The sequence below is a fragment of the Stomoxys calcitrans genome, chromosome 4 (genome assembly GCF_963082655.1).
Source record: "Stomoxys calcitrans chromosome 4, idStoCalc2.1, whole genome shotgun sequence".
Classification (NCBI taxonomy): Eukaryota; Metazoa; Arthropoda; class Insecta; order Diptera; family Muscidae; genus Stomoxys; species Stomoxys calcitrans.
The window spans coordinates 177,987,124-178,009,734 of NC_081555.1; the positions used below are offsets into that span (position 1 = coordinate 177,987,124).

Genomic DNA, 22,611 nt, shown 5'->3' on the forward strand with positions numbered 1-22,611 from the left:
AGATCGTATCATATGAGCACGATTGTACGGTCATGGCATCAGGCCACCACCCATTGATGACATCTGCGATAGGTTGAACGTCTACCTCAACGAACTTGCCTCATATTTCGCTGCAAGACACCTTAAGATATCTGCCACCAAAAATTCAGCCACATTATTCACTACAAATACGTGTGAGGTGAATACGGAGGTGACTGTGATGGTCGATGCAGAAATGATTCCGACCATCAAGTGTCCCAAAATGCTTGGCGTCATATTTGACAGCTCTTAAACATTCTCCCCACATGCCACGGCAATTTGCGATAAAGTCAAAAGTAGAAACAAGGTCCTCAAGTCACTAGCTGGCAGCACTTGGGCTGCAGACAAAGAAACCTTGTTGACCACGTACAAAGCAATTGGCCGGTTTGTGGTAAGTTATGCAGCGCCTGTGGAATTATATTCAGATCTGTCAGAATGCCGCCCTCTGAACTGCGACGGGCTGTCTCCTCAGTTCTCATGTGGACCACCTGCAACAGGAGACAAAGATCCTACCAGTCTAAGCAATACCTTTTGGGCTGTTATCGCAGAGACCATCCAAATCATCATCTTTTGGATAGATATCCACCGCCCAGAAGCCTTAAGGTAGATCTACATGATCTAGAGCGTGAGGTTCAGCGCTACAAGAGAGAACCTCTAGATCAAGCGGCATTACTAGCAGATCTAGACAACATTCATGCAGACACTGTAGCAGATGCGGTAAATGGCTACCGGGTGAATGTAGTCCTTGGAGAACGACCGCCTCGCATTGCACCTGAAGAAATTGACCTCCCCCGGCAAACCAGAGTAGTTCTGGCTCAACTGCGTTCCGGCATATGCAGCCGCCTCAACTCCTACAGAGCAAGGATTGATGACGACGTGCAAGATGTATGTCCCGATTGTAACCAGGGACCGCATAATACACGTCACCTGTTCAACTGCCCAACCAGACCCACTCGACTACGAACCAGATCCCTGTGGACGCACCCCAACAGAATCAAGCAGACGAAAGACAGAACACAACAAACTGCTACAACAACAACAACAACGAGAACATCACGACTAAAGTTTATAAAAATAACGAAAACTTAAATTTTTGCAAAATAATCATCTTCCAAATCATGCCGTATTTTAACGTACGATGCATAAAAATGAAAAGAGTAAATAAATGGTTATGCAGGCCTGATGCTTTTTATACATTGGTATTCGTACGTTCAAATGCTTTATGAGTCGTGATTTTCTCGTGACATCTTATTTCATACCTACACTTTTCCAATGTATTTCCTTATCGCTAGTATTTTTCGTTTCCCCTTGAGGAAAAGCAACAGAGCGAATGATTTGATTATTTCTTTAAATCACAGTCCCAAGGGAATAATCTTTAAGGTGTGTCGCCGTCCATTGGTTTATTTAGGGGGTTTTAAATAAAATCACTATGTGAATCCTTTAACAAATTCCCAACTTTTGGAACCAACCTCCCACAACATTGCGCACTTACACACACACACATACACACAAGCTATGTGTTGTTTGGGCGGGCATACAGACATGTTTCACATACATTCTTCTATGAGTTCATTTTTGTGTTTGGTATAAACAAAACTTTGAACAACGACAAACAGGCAGACGCACAGATGGACAGACAGACAGACAGACATGAGTACGGACACTGAAAAACACGGAGGAAAACACTTTTACGAAGGAATGAGAATTTAAAATTTCGGTTTAGTACAACTTTTGTTGTGTTCCGTATATGTCAGATATTTGCGTTGACTACTCATTGGTGCGCCCAAAGGAGAACCGAAGAAAAGACGTAACCACTGTTACTTTTAAATAGAAAAAGTTAAAAATCAAAATACACTTTGTGCGTTATTTTTTGTCTTTGTTTGTCGAAAAGTTTTCCTTTGCGAGGAAGTTTTTGTTGGCCGAGTTTTTATGGAAAACACGTAGCCACATCAATCGCTCATTGATGACGAACTGACGAATTGAAAAACACAAAATATTTGGAAATATTCATTTGGGTGGGAAAATCATCGTTGATGGTTATGTAGAGATGTCTGTCTGATGACAGACGGTCGACTGGCTGGCTGGCTAGCTGACGAGTTGCCTGATAGATATACATTTATATATATAAATATTGAACCGTGTGTGCTTTTTCCCCCAAATGTTTACACCATCATTATTAATTCGCGGCTGTTTTCGTTACGTTCTACGTTCAAATTCGAAAGGAAGGCAATCCAAAACGATGAGTGTGTGCAAAATGTGTTTCAATTAACAAAACAAACAAACGAAATGTGTTTCATGGAATATTGAATTCAGTCCAAGACTGACTACATTACCACTACCACCATCAACAACATCTTATCCTAAATATCTACCTAATGTAGAAATTTCGTTGAGATGTCATTCCAATGCTCATTATAACTTTGGGAAATACCTGACAACTTTGTTTTTTTTTTGTGTGTGTGTGTGTGAAAAGAAATAAAAATTTTAGAAAATATTTAAATTAACGTTTAAAAACTTTATAAACGTTTATAAAATGTGCCATCAATAAACGAACTGTGTTTATTCAAAATTTTAGGAAAAACAAAAACAACCCACCACATTAGTTTACACAGTTACTGTAACACTTGCGTGCATTTTTTTTATACGAAAAACAATCTCAGAGTTTTATAAAAGTCGCCGTCGGTTAGAAACATGATCGATTGGATATCAATTGTGCGAACTTCGCGTCGGCGATTTTCCACCTTCAATGTGCGTTCGCCGGTGCGGATTCGTTCACGTCCAAGAAAGCAAAAGTCATCCTCATCTTCATCATCATCGGTGACGGCGCAATTGCCCTCCCCTTCGTCTTCTAGTCGTCCCTACGAAGAGTCCACTGCCGTCTCTAATTATTGCAGTGTCTGCACCAGCAATCGAAGAAAGCTGGACAAAAGGAGTAGAATGAAGAAACAGGATCCACAAGATGCCTATTGCACATCGCCTCGTTGTCCATATGTAAGTGCAACAGTGTTTATATCAGTTTCAAAACTATTAGGTGAAAGTAAATTTATTCAAAAGACTATTAGGTCGAAATTAGCTCTAAAAATTGTTATTGGCTTTGTATTAAATTGCACAAAATAAATGAAATGACTACACATTAAAATCATTGGATTTGAACCACCATTGGTTTGATTCCACGATATGTGGGTTTCTTCCAACTCTCCTTTTCTACAGCGGAACCATGTGTTTCTCGGGCGACCTCTCCTTCGCTGACCTTGCGGGTTTCAGTCCATATAATAAAATAGATTTCACACAACTGTTTAACTTTCTGAATTTTGTATTGTGTGAGATGTCACTGCATCTCCAAATTTTGTTTAGTTTAAGAAAGGCGCTTCTAGCGTTGTTAATATGTTTGCGTACGTCTGCTTCCAATCCTAAGTTCTTTGATATTTTGCTGCCAAGGTAGGAAAAATTATCGACGTCTTGAATAACATGGCCGTTTATAATGAGCGGTGTCAGATTTTTTGTTCCTATCCGCATCTGTTCCTTATTGCAGCGTTCATGGAAAATTTAGTAGTATCCGCATCAATTTGGTCTTAGCTATGTTTATTTTCAGGCCTTCTTTGGTCGCGTCTTCAGTTCCAATTTCGCTTTTATGTGCTCAAAGCTATACGCCAAGAGGCATATATCATCCGCGTAGTCGATGTCACCAAGAAAGTCGTGTAGGTCCCAGCGAATGTCATAGGGTACCTCAGCATTGGTCGCCTCTAAGACGGAAGCTAGTAAAATTATACATAGCATCCGTGTTAAGATGCACCCCTGCTTCACCCCTTTATTGATCTCGAAAGAACGGATCTCTTTTACATGGAAACGAACTGAAACTTCTGCATTCCTTTACAGCTCCCTGATTAGTGTCACGATCTTTTCGGGGATATATTTGTTCAATAGCGTGCTTCACATTGGACTTCGCGAATCAATACCAAAATCATGCTCAAAGCGTGTGTATTATATTGTAAAGACTGATTATGTGCAAAATGTTAATGTGGTCAGCACAGGAACGTCTTTGCCGAAAACCTGTCTACGCTGCAGAAGAAAACATACCATCAATTTATTTATTGCGTTTAACAATGCCACCCTTCTTTGAGATTGTAACCATGTTCCCCTTCTTCCTTTCCGAGGGGACAGCGTTTGTATCACAGGCCTCTCTGATTATTAGGGCGATCCCTTGTGCTATGAGGTGTGCCCCATACCGCAACAGTTCGACAGGTACATTGTCAGCTTTTGAGTGAGACCAGAACGGCTTCAGGTTTTTCGCAGATTGGTGGAGCTGTGCGCAGGGGGGTTAAAAGGGTCGGAGCTTACGATATTCAGTTTTGGCTGCGGATTTTGTTACACTTGATTTTGCTGAAGCAGAGTGTTGTTTAGACGTTTCCGGTGTTTTATTTCCTCTATAGTTTTTGGAATCGTCTAGCAGTGCCTATGATAGAGATGGCCGTCTCCGTACATGCTGTTGTTATGTTGGCCTATGTCTGGGTGAAATTTTGTAGCTTCTCAGTTAATGCTGTTTTGAAGTCGCGTGCGATTTTTGTTTGACTCCTTTTCACGACGGCTGGTCGTAGACGTGGAGTGGCCACTAAGAGCACTATCGATTTCGGATGCTCGTCTAGTTTTTACATCCAGTACATGGTTGATTTGACTATGGGTGTTTCCATCTGGGGTTCCCAAGTATATTTTTATGGGTGAATTTTGTGCCTCCAATAATGAGGCAGTTTCTTGCGCAGAAATCAACCAATCTGTCGCATTTATCATTCCAAGTCCTTGCATCTCATGATTGATTGTAGATTATTGTTATTATTTCCCGCCTTGGCATTGAAATCCCCCCATAACAAGTTTAATGTCTCTTTTTGGTAGAGGACGTGTCACTGTGTTGATCCTTGATCCTTTGTTTCGTCATCATCGGGTTCGGTTGGCCCGTAGCATTGTACAATAGATATTTTGCAGAATTTTGAATTTAATCTTGCCGCCATGATGCGTTCAGATATGACATTGTATGTAAATAGTAGAGCTCAATTGCTTTCGGCGACAGTAAAAGAACGACCCCATTTATTCAGTGGATTTCATTGCCTGAAATGAAGTAGCCAAAGACGGATTAATTATCAAGTGTTTTTGAGCTTCTTCTTCGCGATATCGTAAAAGCCAAGATTAGGGTACAACATGTCGTTTACGATATCGAACATTTTATAGGTTTTTGTTTTGGTTCTTCGTTCGGCGGCTATGTTTGGTGTCAAACATCGAACTTTGGTTGCTAAAACAGTTTACATGAAATGCCTGAAATTATGCTTTAGATGTGTTTTTTAAGTATTGGCATTGCCGATTCCGGGTTCACCTTGATAACAGTTGGCATTACAGTTAACTCGTTAAAATCAAAGAGTTATTAACAATTATTATATTAATCCTTCTTTGATCGTGAGGTTGTAAACTCCATTGTCCACATGTTTCACACTGATCTTGGTTACTGGTTATCCTGTATTTTTCGCCTAAAATCCCTCATATATATTAGGCCCTCTTTGCATGCAGCAATGAATTTTCCATTCTTAACCAAAAAAAAATGCCAAATTGCCGATATTTTGGGAATTTTTTTATTAAAAGCATAATTTTAGGCATTTAATTTAACTGCTTTAACGTGGAGTAAGATTACCGTAGTACATTTTCAATATCGATAGATAATGCGGGTTTCCTTGTCAAAGTGTTGTTTGAAAGTATGAACCAAATTGTCGTGAGGTTGTAAACTTCATTACCCAATTATTACGAGTACTGTGTGACACCGTCTTGTTGAAACCACATGTCATGCATGTCAAGCTCTTGCATTTTGAGCAAAAAGAAAAGATGGATACCATCTCACGATAGCGCTCACCATTCACAGTTACGTTACGATTCGCACCATCTTTGAAGAAGTACGGTCCAATAATGCAACCAGCCCATAAACCGCACTAAACTGTGACTTTTTTTGGATGCATTGTTAGCTCTTGCAATGCTTCTAGCTGATCTTCACTCCAAAGTCGACAATTCCGCTTATTTACGTACCCATTGAACTTTCTTAACAGAGAACGCATTTTGATAATAAAATTCAATAATTTACAAGCGTTGTTCGTTTGTAAGACAATTCATGGTTAAATTATAGACCAAACTGAAGATGTTTGACAGTGAAACAAAACACGAAACGTGCGTGAGCTGTTTTAACCATTGTTGCCAAAAAGATGATAGCAAAAAAAAGTACACTTTATAAGTACATATATGGGTGATATATTTAAATGTGAACCGATTTCTATTGAATTCAGTAAAAATGTCAAGTGTCATAGAAGAATTTTAAAAGGATCGGCGGACAATGACTAGTCTATTTCAATTTTAGCAACTCACGGCGAAAATGTGGAGTAAATACGCATTTATGGGCTCAAGACCTTAAATCGGGAGATCACTTTATCCAAATGCGCCACGGCTTTTCATTGAAATTTAAGCAAAACTATAAACGTGGCTAGATCGTCCTTGCATATTATGATAATCAAGTGTGTATATTTTGTGGAGTTGAAAATGTTTGATGTTTTACATCAAAGTTACTAAATATAAATGAAACACAAAATATATAAAGGAAATATAAAAATACTTTAGAAATAAATTTCTGTTGCAATTTTTCAATAAGACGTATTCAGCCGAAGCATTGAAATGAAACAAAAAAACCAACAATCTTCATCAAATCATCAAAAACTTCTATTGATGTAGTTTTTAAAAAAGTTCTATAGAAAAGAAGGAAAGGAAATGTTTTACAATTTTCTTAAGAAATAAAGTTTTTACGAAATTTCCTGGGAATGCGTTTATACAAAGGTTATAAGTTTCCATAACTAAAAAATGTGAAAAGAGGTCAAAATGGCTTTTGAGTTTCAACGTTGCCCTACGGGCATCATTATCTATCTAAATAATAAAATATATATGTACATTTTCACATGGACACTCCTAGTTTTTCATTTGATTGAATATGCAAAATAAGGGTGATTACAGGAAAACAAATTTTGACTCCCTATTTTAAGATTTGTTTGCAAGTCTTCTTTGTTGGTAAAAGCTATTGCCATAAATAGTGTAGTATATCTACTTTTCTTTTCCTATGACAGGTACATACAATATTACTATATAGAGATGAGTTTTTCTTATAATTTATTATTTTAATATTTGTCTTGCCTTTTGCAGAACCAAGCCGTAAAAGCCGTTGATACGGATGGAAGTCAAACAAAGAACGAACCAAATTTAACAGATGTTTCCACGGACATTGAACATCAACAACAACAAACAAATGGTCGCCAACAACAACCACAGTCAGGAACCACAGATATAAATAGTGTAAGTCCATACGAAGTATGTTTTTCAAGCTTTTATAAAATGTAATAGCAGCCATAACACCAAATCCCATGAATCATCATCGAACCAAGTAAGTTAAGACTCCCCCACAAAGCAAAGCAAAACAAAAAGAAACGCAGTACATACATATGTACACATACTGCATACTATGCCTCAAAAAACCTATTTTGCATTTTTCAATTTAGCACATAAGTGATACTTTTCATATCGTGTGCCAGCTTACTTATACAACTTGTATGTATTATTATTGCAAACATTCCCCTGTACTTAATGTTCCATTATTATAGTATATAGATATGTATTTATACAGCTCTACGCCAAACGAAACCAACAAATCGTGGAAAGTTGCATGTCAATTTATTATTCGCCAACGTTTTTCTGCTTAGAACATATTTTTGGCAAACCAAGTTGTAATACTCGTTTAGTTCGTAATTCTTGAATTTTCCGAACCAAATGTTAGAAAATCTTTCGATTTCAAGTGTACCGATTGGCAGTATTTGCTACTTCTGCCACCAAGGCATCTGATTTGATTGTTCTGCTAAGTCTTTCGTAGTTTGTTGTTGGTCACCATGCACATAGGTTGTTTGCATGTTGAAAAATGTGACCTGGGTTCGAAAATTGGGAGCAATTAAAAAAACATCAGGGCTTATTCATACAATTTTTTGTTTGCCTATTACATGTGAGCACTATATTAATTACCCTTATTCCGGTTGTCGAAGGCGTAGTCGGAATTCGATACTTTTACAAAACAGTGTTATGATTGTCGAAGCAATCCCAGCCGGTTGTACGTACCTGATTAACCCTGGAGTTCTTCATCGGCAAAGGCTGCCGCCTCAGTGTTTAACACACTACTACAACAACAACATTGTTGTCGAAGACGAACAATCTATTACGTTTTTGGTATTACGTACATCGCATTCGACTATCAAATTTGGCAAAAACTGTCGATCGGAATTTTACGCCTGGTTTTAAAAAGAGCATAGTGTCTTCTTCAAATTATGCACTGACGTTAATAATTAACATAAAATTAACCAAAAAGAAGTATTTATTTGAATTTTACAAAAAATAAATGGTGGTCAAATTTTGCACACAGAAGGCAGTTATAATTTTCGGCGGACTTGGGTAAACCATAGGCATCTAATAAGCTTATAAAGATCATTCGGAAGATCGGTCTATATGGACACTCTTTCCAACTATGATCCGATGTGGACATTATTTGGCATGGATGTCGAAGGTTTCAATCCAAGTCATAATTCTAAATTTCAGCACTATATGAGACTATACCAATGTGTATTTCTAACATATTGAGCCCAACTTTGAACTTAAACCAATGACAATGGGTAAAAAATAATCTAAACTCACTTTCTGCTTGATAGCTTCATATTTAAAGAACGTAGAGACAGACATATGGACAACGCTAAATTGTATCTGATATTTTTACTATATAGGGCCAGCGGCTTAGGTATATTTTTACTGTTTACTTATTTAAGACGTTTCCAGCGTCTTCTTGGTAACTGACTTCGTGAAGAATGCATAAGTCACATCCAAATTTGTCATATTGGGCACTGCTGATGATGAATTGTTTCCAATTTTACTTTATTCATTCGCCCTTACCACTACAAAGAAAAAAATCATACCAAACTAAACATTTAATATTTTTTGCATGTTTTTCTTTTTAACTGTTTTCTCAATATTCCCGATGGCACAAGTTTTTCGTGTACACAACTAGGATGATAAATGAGGTTGTCAAAATAGTATTAAAAACAAGTTAAAAAGGTACTTTTTGTAGTAAGAGGTACCAATTTTTTACTCCACACGTTCATAAAGGCCTGGTTATGCTCTCGTAAACCTACCGTAAATGTAGGAAAACGTGTCAACTGTTCTGTTTTGCTTTATGAAAGGAAAAAGAAGAATTCAGTAAAAACAAAATATTCGTTCCGTTTTTGTGTCAGCTGATAAAATTTGAAGTTTGAAGAAATTTCAAAACCAAATCTATGGTTTCTCTGTGGAATTTATTACGGCGCTGTCGTATTCTCCTATCCATGTTAGCAATATGTCTTGAAACTTGGAGTCGTCTATTCAGGGATTCCACACACTCCGCCAAAGGTCAAAGTGCCCTCACTGTACTAAAGCCCACGGCCTTGAGTTTCGCCATATATACAAACTGATTTCAACCCGGCACCACATTAGTTGAAACTCTGAGCTCCAATTTATTCGGTGTTCATCGTGATTACATATGGCTCAGCTGAGAGCTATCGGGCGTGTCCACAGAATCCGGATAGTGGAATGCTTCGTATACGGAGTAGCTGCAAATGCCGTTGCAAATCAGCGATATCGAAGGGAGAGTCTCAGTGAGAGGTCGAGCGGCAACGGCTCTTGCCTGTGATACTCGATTTGCCAAGGAGATTTATTGGCGTCTTTTAATAACCAATGGCCATAACGTTATCGCGGCGATCGGTCCTATGGACCGGAACGCGCTTAAATCGCTATCTCTAGATACAATTGTGGCTACAACATCGGCAACATCAACAGATTTCGAAAACTGCAAATGTAGTCGCAAACCAGCGGTATCGAAGGGAGAGTCTAAGTGAGAGGCCGAGCTGCAACGGCTCTTGCCTGTGATACTCGATAAATGCTACGTTTTGTAATAAGCATAATTGGCTCTTTGCATTTACGATACATTTGTTCTACATTTACGAGATCGTTACCAGACCTTAAATTCATCTCATAACTTTTAAGTTGACGATAAGGGGCCTCCTCATTATAGCCGAGTCTGAACTCGGACTACAGCTTGAGATAGCTCCCAAATAGACCGATCTGCTAATTTTAGCTATTGAAGGCGCAACGAGCGCATATTGCAATAGATTACTTTTAAACTAAGAATAATGAAATGCATTAGTCTTTTCTATATCATATCCAAATATGGTCCAGATAGATCTACATTTCGACGTTTCGCTTCCATGTCAAACGATTTCAATATAGCTATGAATTAAATTAGTTCCTCCTACTGATGTTTAAGTACTTTTCTTACTTTCGTAATGGATAAGCAGATGGATAAGCAGAGTATAGTTCTCAGAGGTTCACAACTAACCCCCCTAATTTTGTGTCAGTAAAAGGTTTATGAGGTCTAGGCATAAGCTTTCTATACAATAGCTTGATCCGCCTAAAGTTAATGCCGTTATACGTCTTCTAGAGATTGGCAAATGCCGTTTCTGGAAGTTGTATCTATGGCTATTCTCAAAAAAAGCACCAAATGTCTCGCGGGGGTACCGTGGTACTTTCGATGCTCAAAGTACCAAAGTATCATCCCTGGTACACAATTTGCCAGCAGGAGAGAGCGTAAGTGTTTTGTTATTGAAAAGTACGAAATTTCTACTAGAAAATTTTTCATAGCGGCAATTAACATCTTCAAACTTATATTTATTAGAAACAGGAGTTTTCTTTTGTTTCAACAAAATACACAACAAACGTAAAAGTGCATACTCGCCTGCAAATTTTTACTGAAAAACATGACGAACAGAACTACTGCCAATTTCCAAACATACAGAATACAACTAAATGTGAAATTCGCCTTTAACTACTGTCGTTGTTCGTCTTCGACGATCGGAATAAGTGTGGATATTTTTTGGCCACTGGAATGAGTACCATACCGTACGGAAGATTTTTCGTTGATAACCGAAAAGAAATGTTGAGATACAAGCGGCTCGAACACAGATATCGCACCATTTGAAGATATTTCAAAGCTCGGTTAAGGCCTTTTTTTACGTTATCCTGCTGCTGTTTGACTTTCACCAAACTACGCACTTTAGACCCATGTAAAAGTCCAGCATGACTGAAGGGAATCCAGATAGGTTAAAAGGTGTGCCACCCATCACTCTTCTCACCGACTCTACCTTCATTAAGATTACATTACATTGGCTATTCATCACCCATATTAATAGCATGATTCCAAGCTTTATCAGATCATTTTTATGTTGTACTCCCCGTGGCGTTCAGCCAATATTGCTAGAATTCTAAAGGTTTAACCGTCATTCTCCTAATTGGTTCACAGCCTTTCAACTGTATTTGGATACGAGTAACATTGTGATTCCTTGAGTCTTCGCCTTTCCTTAATGAATCGAAGACATTTAAATCACAGCTGTACACATATAAGTCTAAGTCTCTTTTTTTACCTTCCTTTTCCAACCCAATCTTTCGGCAAGAACTGGGATTAAAAATCTGCCAATGTTCAATCCAGTATTTCAGTACCGTCGGCTTAAGCGTGTAGTATGTGTTGTACATTATTTATTTCGTATTTCTTCGAATCTGTAGAGTCTGTATAAATAAGACGTTTAACAAAGTTCTTCCCAACTCAACGCCAAAATGAATGCCAATATTTTACTTTCTATTATTTTTAAGGTATATGTTAGATTTAAGTTGATATTTGTTCCTTTATGTTTGTATGTATGTATATGCAAATTTTGAATTAAAATACTTGTTTACGAGCTATTTTTTGTTTATGCAATAATATTATGTGACTTTTTTCATGATCATTTTTCTGTTGTCGCAATTTTGAATATTGCATTTTTTATGCTTTAGTTTTTTTTTTATATTTTGCATGGCAAAACAAAATATGTTTTAATTGATAATAAAGTTATTTTTATTTTATTTTTTGTGTTTTTAATTTTTTGTTTTGTGCTATAATTTGAATTTCAAAGGTTTGTATGTGCGCTACTTGCCACCTAACATTATTTTGTGCCATTATTTATCTAACAATTTTTATAAGCTATAAAGACCAACATATATACACAATATACATACAATATACCTATTCTTCGTTAACCGAGAATTTTTCGGTTGCCCAAAAAGTAATTGCGGATTGTTCATATAGTCTGGGTTGACAAATTTTTTCACAGCTTGTGACTCTGTAATTGCATTCTTTCTTCTGTCAGTTATTTTAGCTTGCTTTAGAAAAAAAGTGTAAAAAAAGTATATTTGATTAAAGTTCATTCTAAGTTTTATTAAAAATGCATTTTCTTTCTTTTAAAAAATCCGCAATTACTTTTTGGGCAACCCAATATATACAAATTTCGTGAGCAGTGTTTTATGTATTATTATGTCAAAGCATTATTTTTAAAATTTGTTTGCTAAGGTAAAAAATACTTCTATATGCAATGGATTCATATACAAAACATGAAATATAATCATCAAATCTGTTTTGAAGATTATATTTCATGTTTTGTACATGAATCCAATTAGGTTTACCATTGTGGTATTCCTTAATATTTGAACTCCAAGGGGCGCATGACTTAAAAAGGGGCGTCCTTTTTCGTCCGCGGGATTTCATAATAATTTAATAGGCATTTTCGCTGCGAATAAAGTCAGTACTATATTTTAAGCGAAATTTATAATTATAGTTGAGAACCATAACACACAAACAACGAAAAATGGCGCGAACTAATAACTTACTTAAAATCAGAGTTGCACTTATCACTGATTTCAGTCACAGCGAAAATATTGCGAAATCCGACCAAGTTATAAAACAAAGTTTATTTCTAAAACCACTTTGATATTTCAATTTACGGCATTTGCCAGGTAGTTTCTTTGGGGGTTGATTTTTGTTGCTGTGCTAACGACGAAACATCTAATTGTATCATGAACAAAGACTACAGTCTTGAAGCAGAGTTGATTCGGTCCATTTCGTGAACATTTAATTACAATACATTGGCAATTAAAATTATGCGAAATATCACCTGATGCAGCGACATGTCGCTACTACTTTGCTTATAGAACTCAGTACCACTTGTACGGAATATGTTCGCATTATTTTCGTCACCATTTTTTATAGTGCGTTTTGACAGTTCGTGTGAAAAGTCGAAGACAGTACTAGGATTAATACTCAATACTATTCAAGATATATTCATTTACAGGTAGTGGCAGTTGCACAACAACAAAATATTAAGTCCAATATCTGTCAAAATCAGTGATTAGTTTAATTCTGATTTTGAGCATGTTCCTAGTTCGCGCCATTTTTCGTTATTTGTGTGTAATGGTTCTCAACAATAATACGCACACAAAACCAAATCTCGTTGACAGATAGATGGACATCGCGAGAAAAAATTTTACTCAGCTGTTAACGGTACACTACCTAGTAATTATATCATGATACTACTTCTGCGGAATGACTTTGTATTCTTTTCGTCATCATATTCTTATAGTGTGTTTTGACAGGTTTTCGGTCGAAAAGTTGAACTCAGTACAAGACTATGCAAAACCCAAAACAATTTTAAAAGTGTATGGGAGAAATTGTCATTCATCGGTGCCCTGCGACAAAACTCGATTAAACGGGTTCGCAATCGATATTTGTATTGACGACTTATCGCTGGGACGAAACTCCAGCATTTGGACGTTGCTGCAACATTGCTCACAAAATAGGTGGTATGCATGCTTCTCGTATTGATTGTTTTATGGAATTTAACAATTTATTTTTGTCAACGCTCTCTGCTATAATGAAACGTGTTAATATGAATATAAAGTTACAGTGATGAGAGTAATGGAATCGTACTTAAAAAGGGTGTTCCAACAACATGCCGACGACAAAAGCAGCAGCACCATAAGTTTTAAACATGAAGTTTTGGAGAGATGTAGAAGTATTCGACATAAACTTCCGGATTCCCGGCGGTTTATTTGTTATTGTAGTATTTCATACGGATTGTCGGCGGCACCAGAGGCTTTTTTTACATGTCCACTTTTTACTCAGTGATTTATGTTAATAGTTACCGAGTCCAGGTTGAATAGTGAGGACACTTTTCAATAAAACCGCCACCTCTTCCTCCACTCCACTGCCACCGCCACCGTCCTTCCCATTCTTTGGGAAGGATACCGTGGGATACCGTGTACTATTTTACTGCGGTACGTCGTGTCTTTAGTCTGTCCGTCCAGGTGTTTGACTACGTTTTTCCACTAACCACAACGCATCTTGGCTCGGTCCACGATAACTGAATAACACTAATTACAAATTAATCTCTCGCCCGATATAATCGAGAAAATATGCCATAAATGGGTGTAATAATAAAATACAACACGAAAATTGTTATTTTTCTTTTGCTTTTGATTCTAATTCTGTTCTCCACCTGTTATTTGCGGGAGCGACGATTAAATAAAATACACCAACAAAAATGAGTAACGACGAAGATGTCAAATTCCATAAAATAAACAAAACACCGAACTTAACTCTCATAGCAATGTTACAATGTTGCCGGAAAATGTCTACTAATAAATACACTCATCAGCTCATCTTGCTTCGTTGCTGCTTTTTCAAAAGAATGTGTGTGTGTTCAATTTGTGTACTTGTTGAGAACTTGAGAGCAGACTTAAGGGATTAACTTTTGGTTCTTTTGATAAACTTTATCATTAACATTATGTCAAATGTTAAGTCCACCAACATTAAATATGGTGTGGCATTAAAATGTATGTTGAATTTTTTGCCAACGCCACCATGAATTTCCACTTTCCATATGAATGTATGATGAAGGCACATATAACATTCCATACTTCTCTCAAAACTTCATGCTTAATGCGAATGCTGCTGTTGTAGACGGCCTGTCATTGGTACACCCTTTTTTGTAAGATAGCATTTCTCTTATCACAATAACTTTATTTTCATATTACCCCCTTAACATGTTTCATTATAGCAGAGTAACAAACTTGCTCAGGTTTTTTTAATTGTGCCCACAAAAATAAATAAAACAAATTGTTAAATTCCATAAGACAAACACTACGCGACGTGACACACGCACAATACCACCTATTTTGTGAGCAATGTTGCAGCAACGTCCAAATGTTGAAGTTCCGTCCAAGCGATAAGTCAACTATACAAATATCGATTGCGAATTTGTTTAATCGAGTTTTGTCGCAGGGCACCGATGAGAGACAAATGTCGCCCATACACTATAAAAATTTGTTGTGTTTTGCATAAAGTCTAGTACTGAGTTCGACGTTTCGACCGGAAACCTGTCAAAACGCACTATAAGAAAATGATGACGAAAAGAACACAGAGGCATTCCGCAGAAGTGGTACTGATGAACAAAATAGGGGCGCCGTGTCGCTGCGTCAATATCAATTTCGATTCCATTAATTGCAAATGTAATTAACTGCAACGAACTGGGTGCCAAACAATTCTGCTGTAATGCTATTGCTTTTGTTGCGTATCGGTATGAGTTTCGATTGTCATCCAGTAGAATGTGGCATAGTCTGAACTTAATTAAAGGCTGTTATTATATTCGCTTTTCGTGATAGTTTTCGCCTATTGTTATTTTTTCGATAATAGATTTTAACGCAAAAAACTTGCTGATTTAATTCAGTAGAAAATTCCTTCAATACATATGGTCAAATTTTAATAAAATTGTTAATTTTAAAAAGTGGTTTTAACGGTAAAAAACGATCATAGAACCACCCAAATTAGACCATTTTCGTGCGAATGAAATTAGTACTAGGCTTAATGGCGAAATAAAACAGAAAATACTATATAATCCAAAGGATTACACTAGAGCCCAAATCCACTTTATTCGAGATAATCTCCAAAACACGTTTATACTACGATTTAATTAATTTGCATTTTAAACAGGGATGTTTTAATTGTGATCAGCATGGTCAGCAATTACATTGGTAAAGCGATTTTATTAAATTTAACTACAAAATTTTAAAATTCATCCAGGATGCACTATTAAGGTGAGATCATGCGAACAGCTGAGTAAATTTTTTTTTGTATTGTTTTGATTTTGCAGTAAATCTAAATGCCTTTGGCTTGATACCAGGATTCACTAATAGAAGGTTAGGTCACATGCAAAAACACAAAGTGGATAGGCCCCATAAACATCATTAAGGATGTCAAATCTGACGATTGAAAATGTTATCATATAGGAGAAAACGTAAACAAAGAATGAATGTAAAAAGAGAACAAGTTGACATCCTCGATGCCAAGTACTGCCAAATATTAAAAAAAAGTACAGCGGTCAAAAAAAGTATTCATCATTCAATGTTTTTTTTTTAATAAGTCTACAAAAGACAATTGGAATAAAAACATATTAAACTAATGATGCAGTAGTGCTTGTGTGATATATATGTACACAATTTCATTGTTTTTAAAGAAAAAAATAGTATTTATTGGAACAAAAAGGGCCATTTTACAGCTGAACACAAAAAATTAAACAAAAAAAGTATTCATCATTGCAAAAAAACAAAAAAATAAATAACATAATTTAAAAAAATTAATACTTTGTTATTCGACCACCGCGTCTTATAACTTCTTTTAAACGGTTTGACATCGATTGGACTAATTTAGCGGTTATATTTTGGTCTATATTAGTCCATTCCTCCATTATCACCTGTTGCATTTGACTCTTGCTCGAAAAATTGCGCGTTCTCAATTTGCGTTCGAGATGTTCCCAAAAATGTTCAATTGGGTTCAAGTCGGGACTTTGAGGAGGAGTTTTAATGACTTTGGGGCAGTTATACAGCATCCACATCTTGGTATTTAAATCAGAATGTTTGGGGTCATTATCTTGATAATATTGAAAGTTATTACCAAGCCCAAATTTTACAGCACTATCTTTTAAATTCCTCTTTAAAATGTCAATGTAATACTTATGATCCATTACTCCATTAATAATTTCAAGATTTCCCGCTCCTGAAGCCGCCATACACCCCCAAACCATTAAACCACCTCCACCATGTTTTACAGTTTATTTTATTTATAAAGGGCTTCTTACGTGCAGTTCTTCCTCTGTAACTATGCCTTTTGAGTGTATTTCGAATTGTTTGTGTAGTAACTTCCTTCCCTAAATATTCCATAGTGTTTTTACGAAGAATGGTCGCATTTGTCTTCGGAGTTTTCTGAACTTGCCGCACTAGCCAACGCACATCTCCAACTGAAAGTGCTTTTGGTCGACCAGATCTTGGTTTATTGTCAACAGTTTTCGTTTCTGTCCACTTTCTGATGATGGATTGTATAGTAGATCGTGGTCTATTTAATATTTCACTGATAGTTTTTTGAGTTAAACCATTCCTGTGGTGTTTTATTATCAAAACTTTTACCTCATCAGAAACCTCGTTTTGCTTACGACCCATTTTGACAAAAACTATATTTTCAATGAAATTAAATATTTGCTGTCAAGGGCAAAGCCTCCTTTACTAAATAAAACAGAAAAGGGGGATTCCCAAATAATATTTGAATTTGACTTTGATGATAGCACATCAATGATGAATACTTTTTTTGTTCTGTTTTTGGTGTTATTATATAAAATTGCATTTTTTGCGCTAATTAAATTTATTTTTTAAATTTATTTTAAAACATATTACGAAAAATAAACTATTGCATAAAACTGCATTATTTGTTTACTTTAAATTTTCTTCAATTACCCAAAATAAGTGAATTTATTATCAATTTTGCTAATGATGAATACTTTTTTTGACCGCTGTATATCGGCTGATCGCTTGGCTTAACCTTATTCAGTGAATCCTGGCTTGATACCACAGCTGTGATATTTTCTGAAATCACTAAAAGATGTTCTATTTGATTCGATATTCCAAACATAAGTAACAAAACAGTGTTATAATGATGAAATTGCAAATATAATACACATTTGTAGATAAGTTGTAAAACAAAGTTTATTTCTAAAACCACTTCGACATTTGCCACTCAAGGTAGTTTCGTTGGGGTAGATTTTTGTTGTTGTGCTAATGACACTACCTCTTAATTGTACCATTAAATCCCCAAAAAATTGTCTGATCCTTTCATGTTAGGCAGTCACTCCAGCCCTGCTGAAGAATTATAATATAATAAGAAATTCTACGCCAACGCTATTGTTGGCGTAGTTGAAAAATAATGCTGTAGAAAATACCGATGATAACCGGTATTAAATACAAACGCAGTGTTATATTTGAATTTCAAATAAGTATATTTGTTCACACCTCGTTGCAAGACACGAGATTTGCGAAATCTAGTCGCTTATCTAGATTTCCTCCAAGTATTGGGTTGCCCAAAAAGTAATTGCGGATTTTTCATACAGTCGGCGTTGACAAATTTTTTCACAGCTTGTGACTCTGTAATTTCATTCTTTCTTCTGTCAGTTATCAGCTGTTACTTTTAGCTTGCTTTAGAAAAAAAGTATATTTGATTAAAGTTCATTCTAAGTTTTATTAAAAATGCATTTACTTTCTTTTAAAAAATCCGCAATTACTTTTTGGGCATCCCATCATAAACATGGTTTAAACTGGCTGAAGTGTAGTTTACGGGGAAAATCGCAAATATTTTTTGCATACCCCCTAAAATAATTCCAGAAACACGAATATGAAGTCCGTTTTTGGGTCTCGAGGCTTCCAAACGGCCATTCCCCTACATCAAGCGAAATGACGCCGAATGTAGGTAAACTTCAATTAAAGCAAATTTTCCGTAGAACACGAATATAAAAATAGGTTAAAAAACCTCCAACAGGGCTACGCCAACGATAGCAGTAAACATTTTTTTACACATACACATTTTTATTTTAAAAATTTTTAAAAGGTGTTTAAAATTCTCAAGCCTTTTTGATTGACTTTTTTCACGCAAAATTTCCTTTAATTTGAATATGACCTATATTTCGTACACTTTCACTCTATGAGCAGGCTCGTTTTGGGTCCCCAGGCTCGATACCCAAAAACCGACTTCATATTTGTGTTCATGGGGTCAATATATGAAAGAGGGTGTGTAAAAAATTTGATTTTTTTTTGTTATTTTCCCCGTAAATTGCACATTTGCTAGTCTAAATTTATAATTTAATTGTGGTCTTTAAGGACCTCGATCTGCGCTCACTAACGATCATTACTTTTGTTTTGTGCTACTTTTATTTGTGTTATAACGTCGAATGGAGTGCGACTAATTTTGCAATCCATTAAAAGACAACTTTTGTACTAGGTTTAAGCGAAAGTATGTCCAGACATGTCGTTACCATTTCCTTCAAAGAAGTAAATCCGACATGTCACCGCTATTTTGTTTATATAATTCAGAACTACTTCTGCGGAATGCCTTTGTGTTCTTTTCGTCATTTTCTTATAGTATGTATGAGTATGAGTTCGAAAAGTCGAACTCAGTACTAGACTTTATGCAAACCCAACAAATTTTGATAGTGTATGGACGACATTTGTCTCTCATCGGTGCCCTGCGACAAAACTCGATTAAACGGATTCGCAATCGATATTTGTATTGATGACTTATCGCTGGGACGGAACTTCAACATTTGGACGTTGCTGCAACATTGCTCACAAAATAGGTGGTATTGTGCGTGTGTCGCGTCGCGTAGTGTTTGTTTTATGGAATTTAACAATTTCTTTTATTTATTTTTGTAAACGCACTCGAAAATCGTGAGCAAGTTTGTTACTCTGCCATAATGACACATGTTAAGGGCATTAATATGAAAATAAAGTTACTGTGATAAGAGAAATGCTATTTTACAAAAAAAGGGTGTTCCAATGACATGCCGACGACAACAGCAGCATACGTATTAAACATGAAGTTTTGAGAGAAGTGTATATGTGCCTTCATCATAGATTCAAAGGGAAAGTGGAAAGTCAATGGTGGCGTTGACAAAAAATTCAACATACGTTTAATGCCACACAATAATTAATGTTGGTGGACTACAACATTAGATATTAATGTTAATGATAAAGTTTATCAAAAGAACCAAAAGCAAATCCCTTAAGTCTGCTCTCAAGTACTCAACAAGTACGCACATTGGTACACACACATTCTTTTAAAAAGGCAGCGACGAGGCAAGATGAGTTGAGTGTATTTAATAATAGACATGTTGCGGCAACATTGTTGCTAACATTGCTACGTGAGTGTGTGTAAATTTGGTGTTGTGTTTATTTTATGGAATTTGACATCTTCGTCGTTACTCATATTTGTTGGTGTATTTTATTGAATCGTCGCTCTCGCAAATAACAGAGGTGGAGAATAGAATTAGAATTAAAAGCAAAAGAAGAAAAAAAAAATTGTCCACCAAGTCATATAAGATATAATTTTCGTGTTGTTATTATTACACCCATTTTTTGCATATTTTCTCGAATATATCGGGCGAGAGACTTATTTTGTAATTTGTGGTATTCGGTTATCGTGGAGCGAGCCAAGCTGTCGTTGTGGTTAGTGGAAAAACGTAGTCAAACACCCGGACGGACAGAACGACTAAAAGACAGACGACGCACCGCAGGAAAATAGTACACAGAATTCAACGCCCCACCAGTCCAGCAGTACAACTTAATACACCGAGATGACTACCCGTAAAAAGAAGGGGAAGGATGGAGGCGGTGGCAGTGGAGGAGGAGGCGGCGGCTTTATTAAAAAAGTGTCCTCCCTATTCAACTTGGACTCGGTAACTATTAACATACTCATCATAAACTTCCGGATTCCCGGCTGTAATTTGTTTTTTTTTTTTGTCATTGTTGTTTTAATCCGAATTGCCAGCGGCACCACAGGCTATTTTTATATGTCCACTTTTTACTCAGTGATCGATGATAACATCATTTATTTATACGCCAGAGAATCAGAATCACAGCCACCACTAACCAGCCACCGTGTACCCACCGTGTTTATGTGCGGCGATCGTTGTTCCAAGCAAGCAAGCGAGCTAGCAAACAAACGCCGCCACCCTGAAAACACTTTGAGATTTGAGGGGCTTCCGGAGGAAGAGCTTCTCCTCTCTGCACTATGATATGTGTATAAATTTTTTCATCTAGATGTTAGATGTAGATACGTTTGTGCGTTTCTCCTTTCATTCGTTCCCTCTTCATTTTCAATTTTCGTGAGTTTTCTTAAGTTTTTCTTTTTGTATACACTCGCTTGCTATCATAATTTTTCCTCATTCTCTTTTGCATAGGATGATTAGGAGGAGGTGGACTCTTCATCCATTGTGGCCATGCAAATGTAGAATTTTATATTTTCATTTACTTTTCATTCGAATGTCATATGTATGATGACAATACAACACCACCACCACCACCACCATCACGATCGTCATTAAGATGGGGTGTCTGTCTTCGTCATCGTCGCAACAATAACAATAATAATAGCCATAAATTCAAATTCTGGCAATAATGAGTTCATTTGCTTGAAATCAAAAAATCCAATTCAGCTCGTGTTACAATATTTTCGATTTTTTAGTTACCCCTTTTATTATTGGCATTTACATTAAATCGCGCTTCAGCTCAGAGGTGCATTGTAAAGGTCTAAAGAGGAGCGTAAAATAAATTTAAAAGACGGGTATTTAGTGACACGCCCACTTGTGCCCCAAAGACAGGTTTGTTTATACATAGTACCAGTCATATTTTAAGACACCTGATGAAAGCTAACCGGTTGGCAAAACTCTTCTAAACTATCATAACGGTGTCTATACACAATTATATTGTTGGACTTTTTCCGTCATAGGGCCAATACTAGAGTCCGGATTTTTATGCAAAATCGAAATTTATCCATCCGTTATTCGGCAAGTATGGTGATATTTTGTAATAAAATTTAGCTTTTCAAAATTTTAAGTAATTTTGTGCATACAAAATAATTTTCTTTTTTCAAAATACCAACGGACTTTCCAAATAACTGATAGCATAAAAATCCGTACTCTAGACATTATAAAGCTTAAGTGAGCAAACATTTATAATGAAGCTCCTATCAAACCTTGAAAGAGGCACATATAAAAACCAATTTTCCAGAATTTTTGAAATTATTATTAACATGTGTAGGTGGACTTGAAGCATGATGGAATTTCAATTCCTTTGTAAATTTGGTGTCCCCTTATTTAAATCTTAACCTAACAATTCAAGGTTAGGTTAGAGTGGCATTCTCTTTTCTAAACAGACTCAGACTAATTTTTATTTTTTTTATATTTTTATCATATTTTAAGTTTAAAATTTCTATTTTAACATTGAAAATATTTTTGATTTCCTTGTTCTTGATTCGCATTTTTCTTTTCTCGCGATAAGCTCTTGATTTAACGAATGGATACATCTACCAATTTTCGCTTCTATTTGTGTACCAATGTAGGACAAGCCTATGCACCATTAAGTGCTGTTCATAGCTATATTCATTCCACAAAAGTCACCTGGTTGTAGTTGGTTTTTTCTATCGCTTTTTTATAGAGCAACAGTGGTCACTAACAAAAATAATATATCAATTTAATTCGAAACCTGGTGGAAATAACCATT

General features: G+C 36.2%; 1 protein-coding gene and 1 long non-coding RNA gene across 18 annotated transcripts in view; one reads left to right on the plus strand and one right to left on the minus strand.

Moving 5' to 3' along the window:
* LOC106088495 (disks large 1 tumor suppressor protein) overlaps positions 1–22,611 on the plus strand; it is a 94,064-nt gene that overhangs the window by 25,868 nt on the left and 45,585 nt on the right. For 13 of the 17 annotated variants that reach the window (XM_013254044.2, XM_013254024.2, XM_013254027.2 and 10 more), the window contains exon 4: positions 7,234–7,383. In XM_013254044.2, coding sequence (XP_013109498.1) covers positions 7,234–7,383 — 150 coding nt within the window. Of the gene's footprint in view, positions 1–1,769; positions 3,010–7,233; positions 7,384–19,693; positions 20,787–22,611 lie in introns of those variants that run through there. The other 4 variants (XM_013254050.2, XM_013254051.2, XM_013254043.2 and 1 more) reach the window with 3 other exon arrangements.
* Positions 2,921–15,161, minus strand: LOC106088500 (uncharacterized). The gene is made up of 3 exons (XR_009398029.1): positions 13,946–15,161; positions 12,646–13,884; positions 2,921–5,118 (listed from the first exon to the last, which is right to left on the minus strand). It is a non-coding gene; the product is annotated as an uncharacterized LOC106088500 (long non-coding RNA).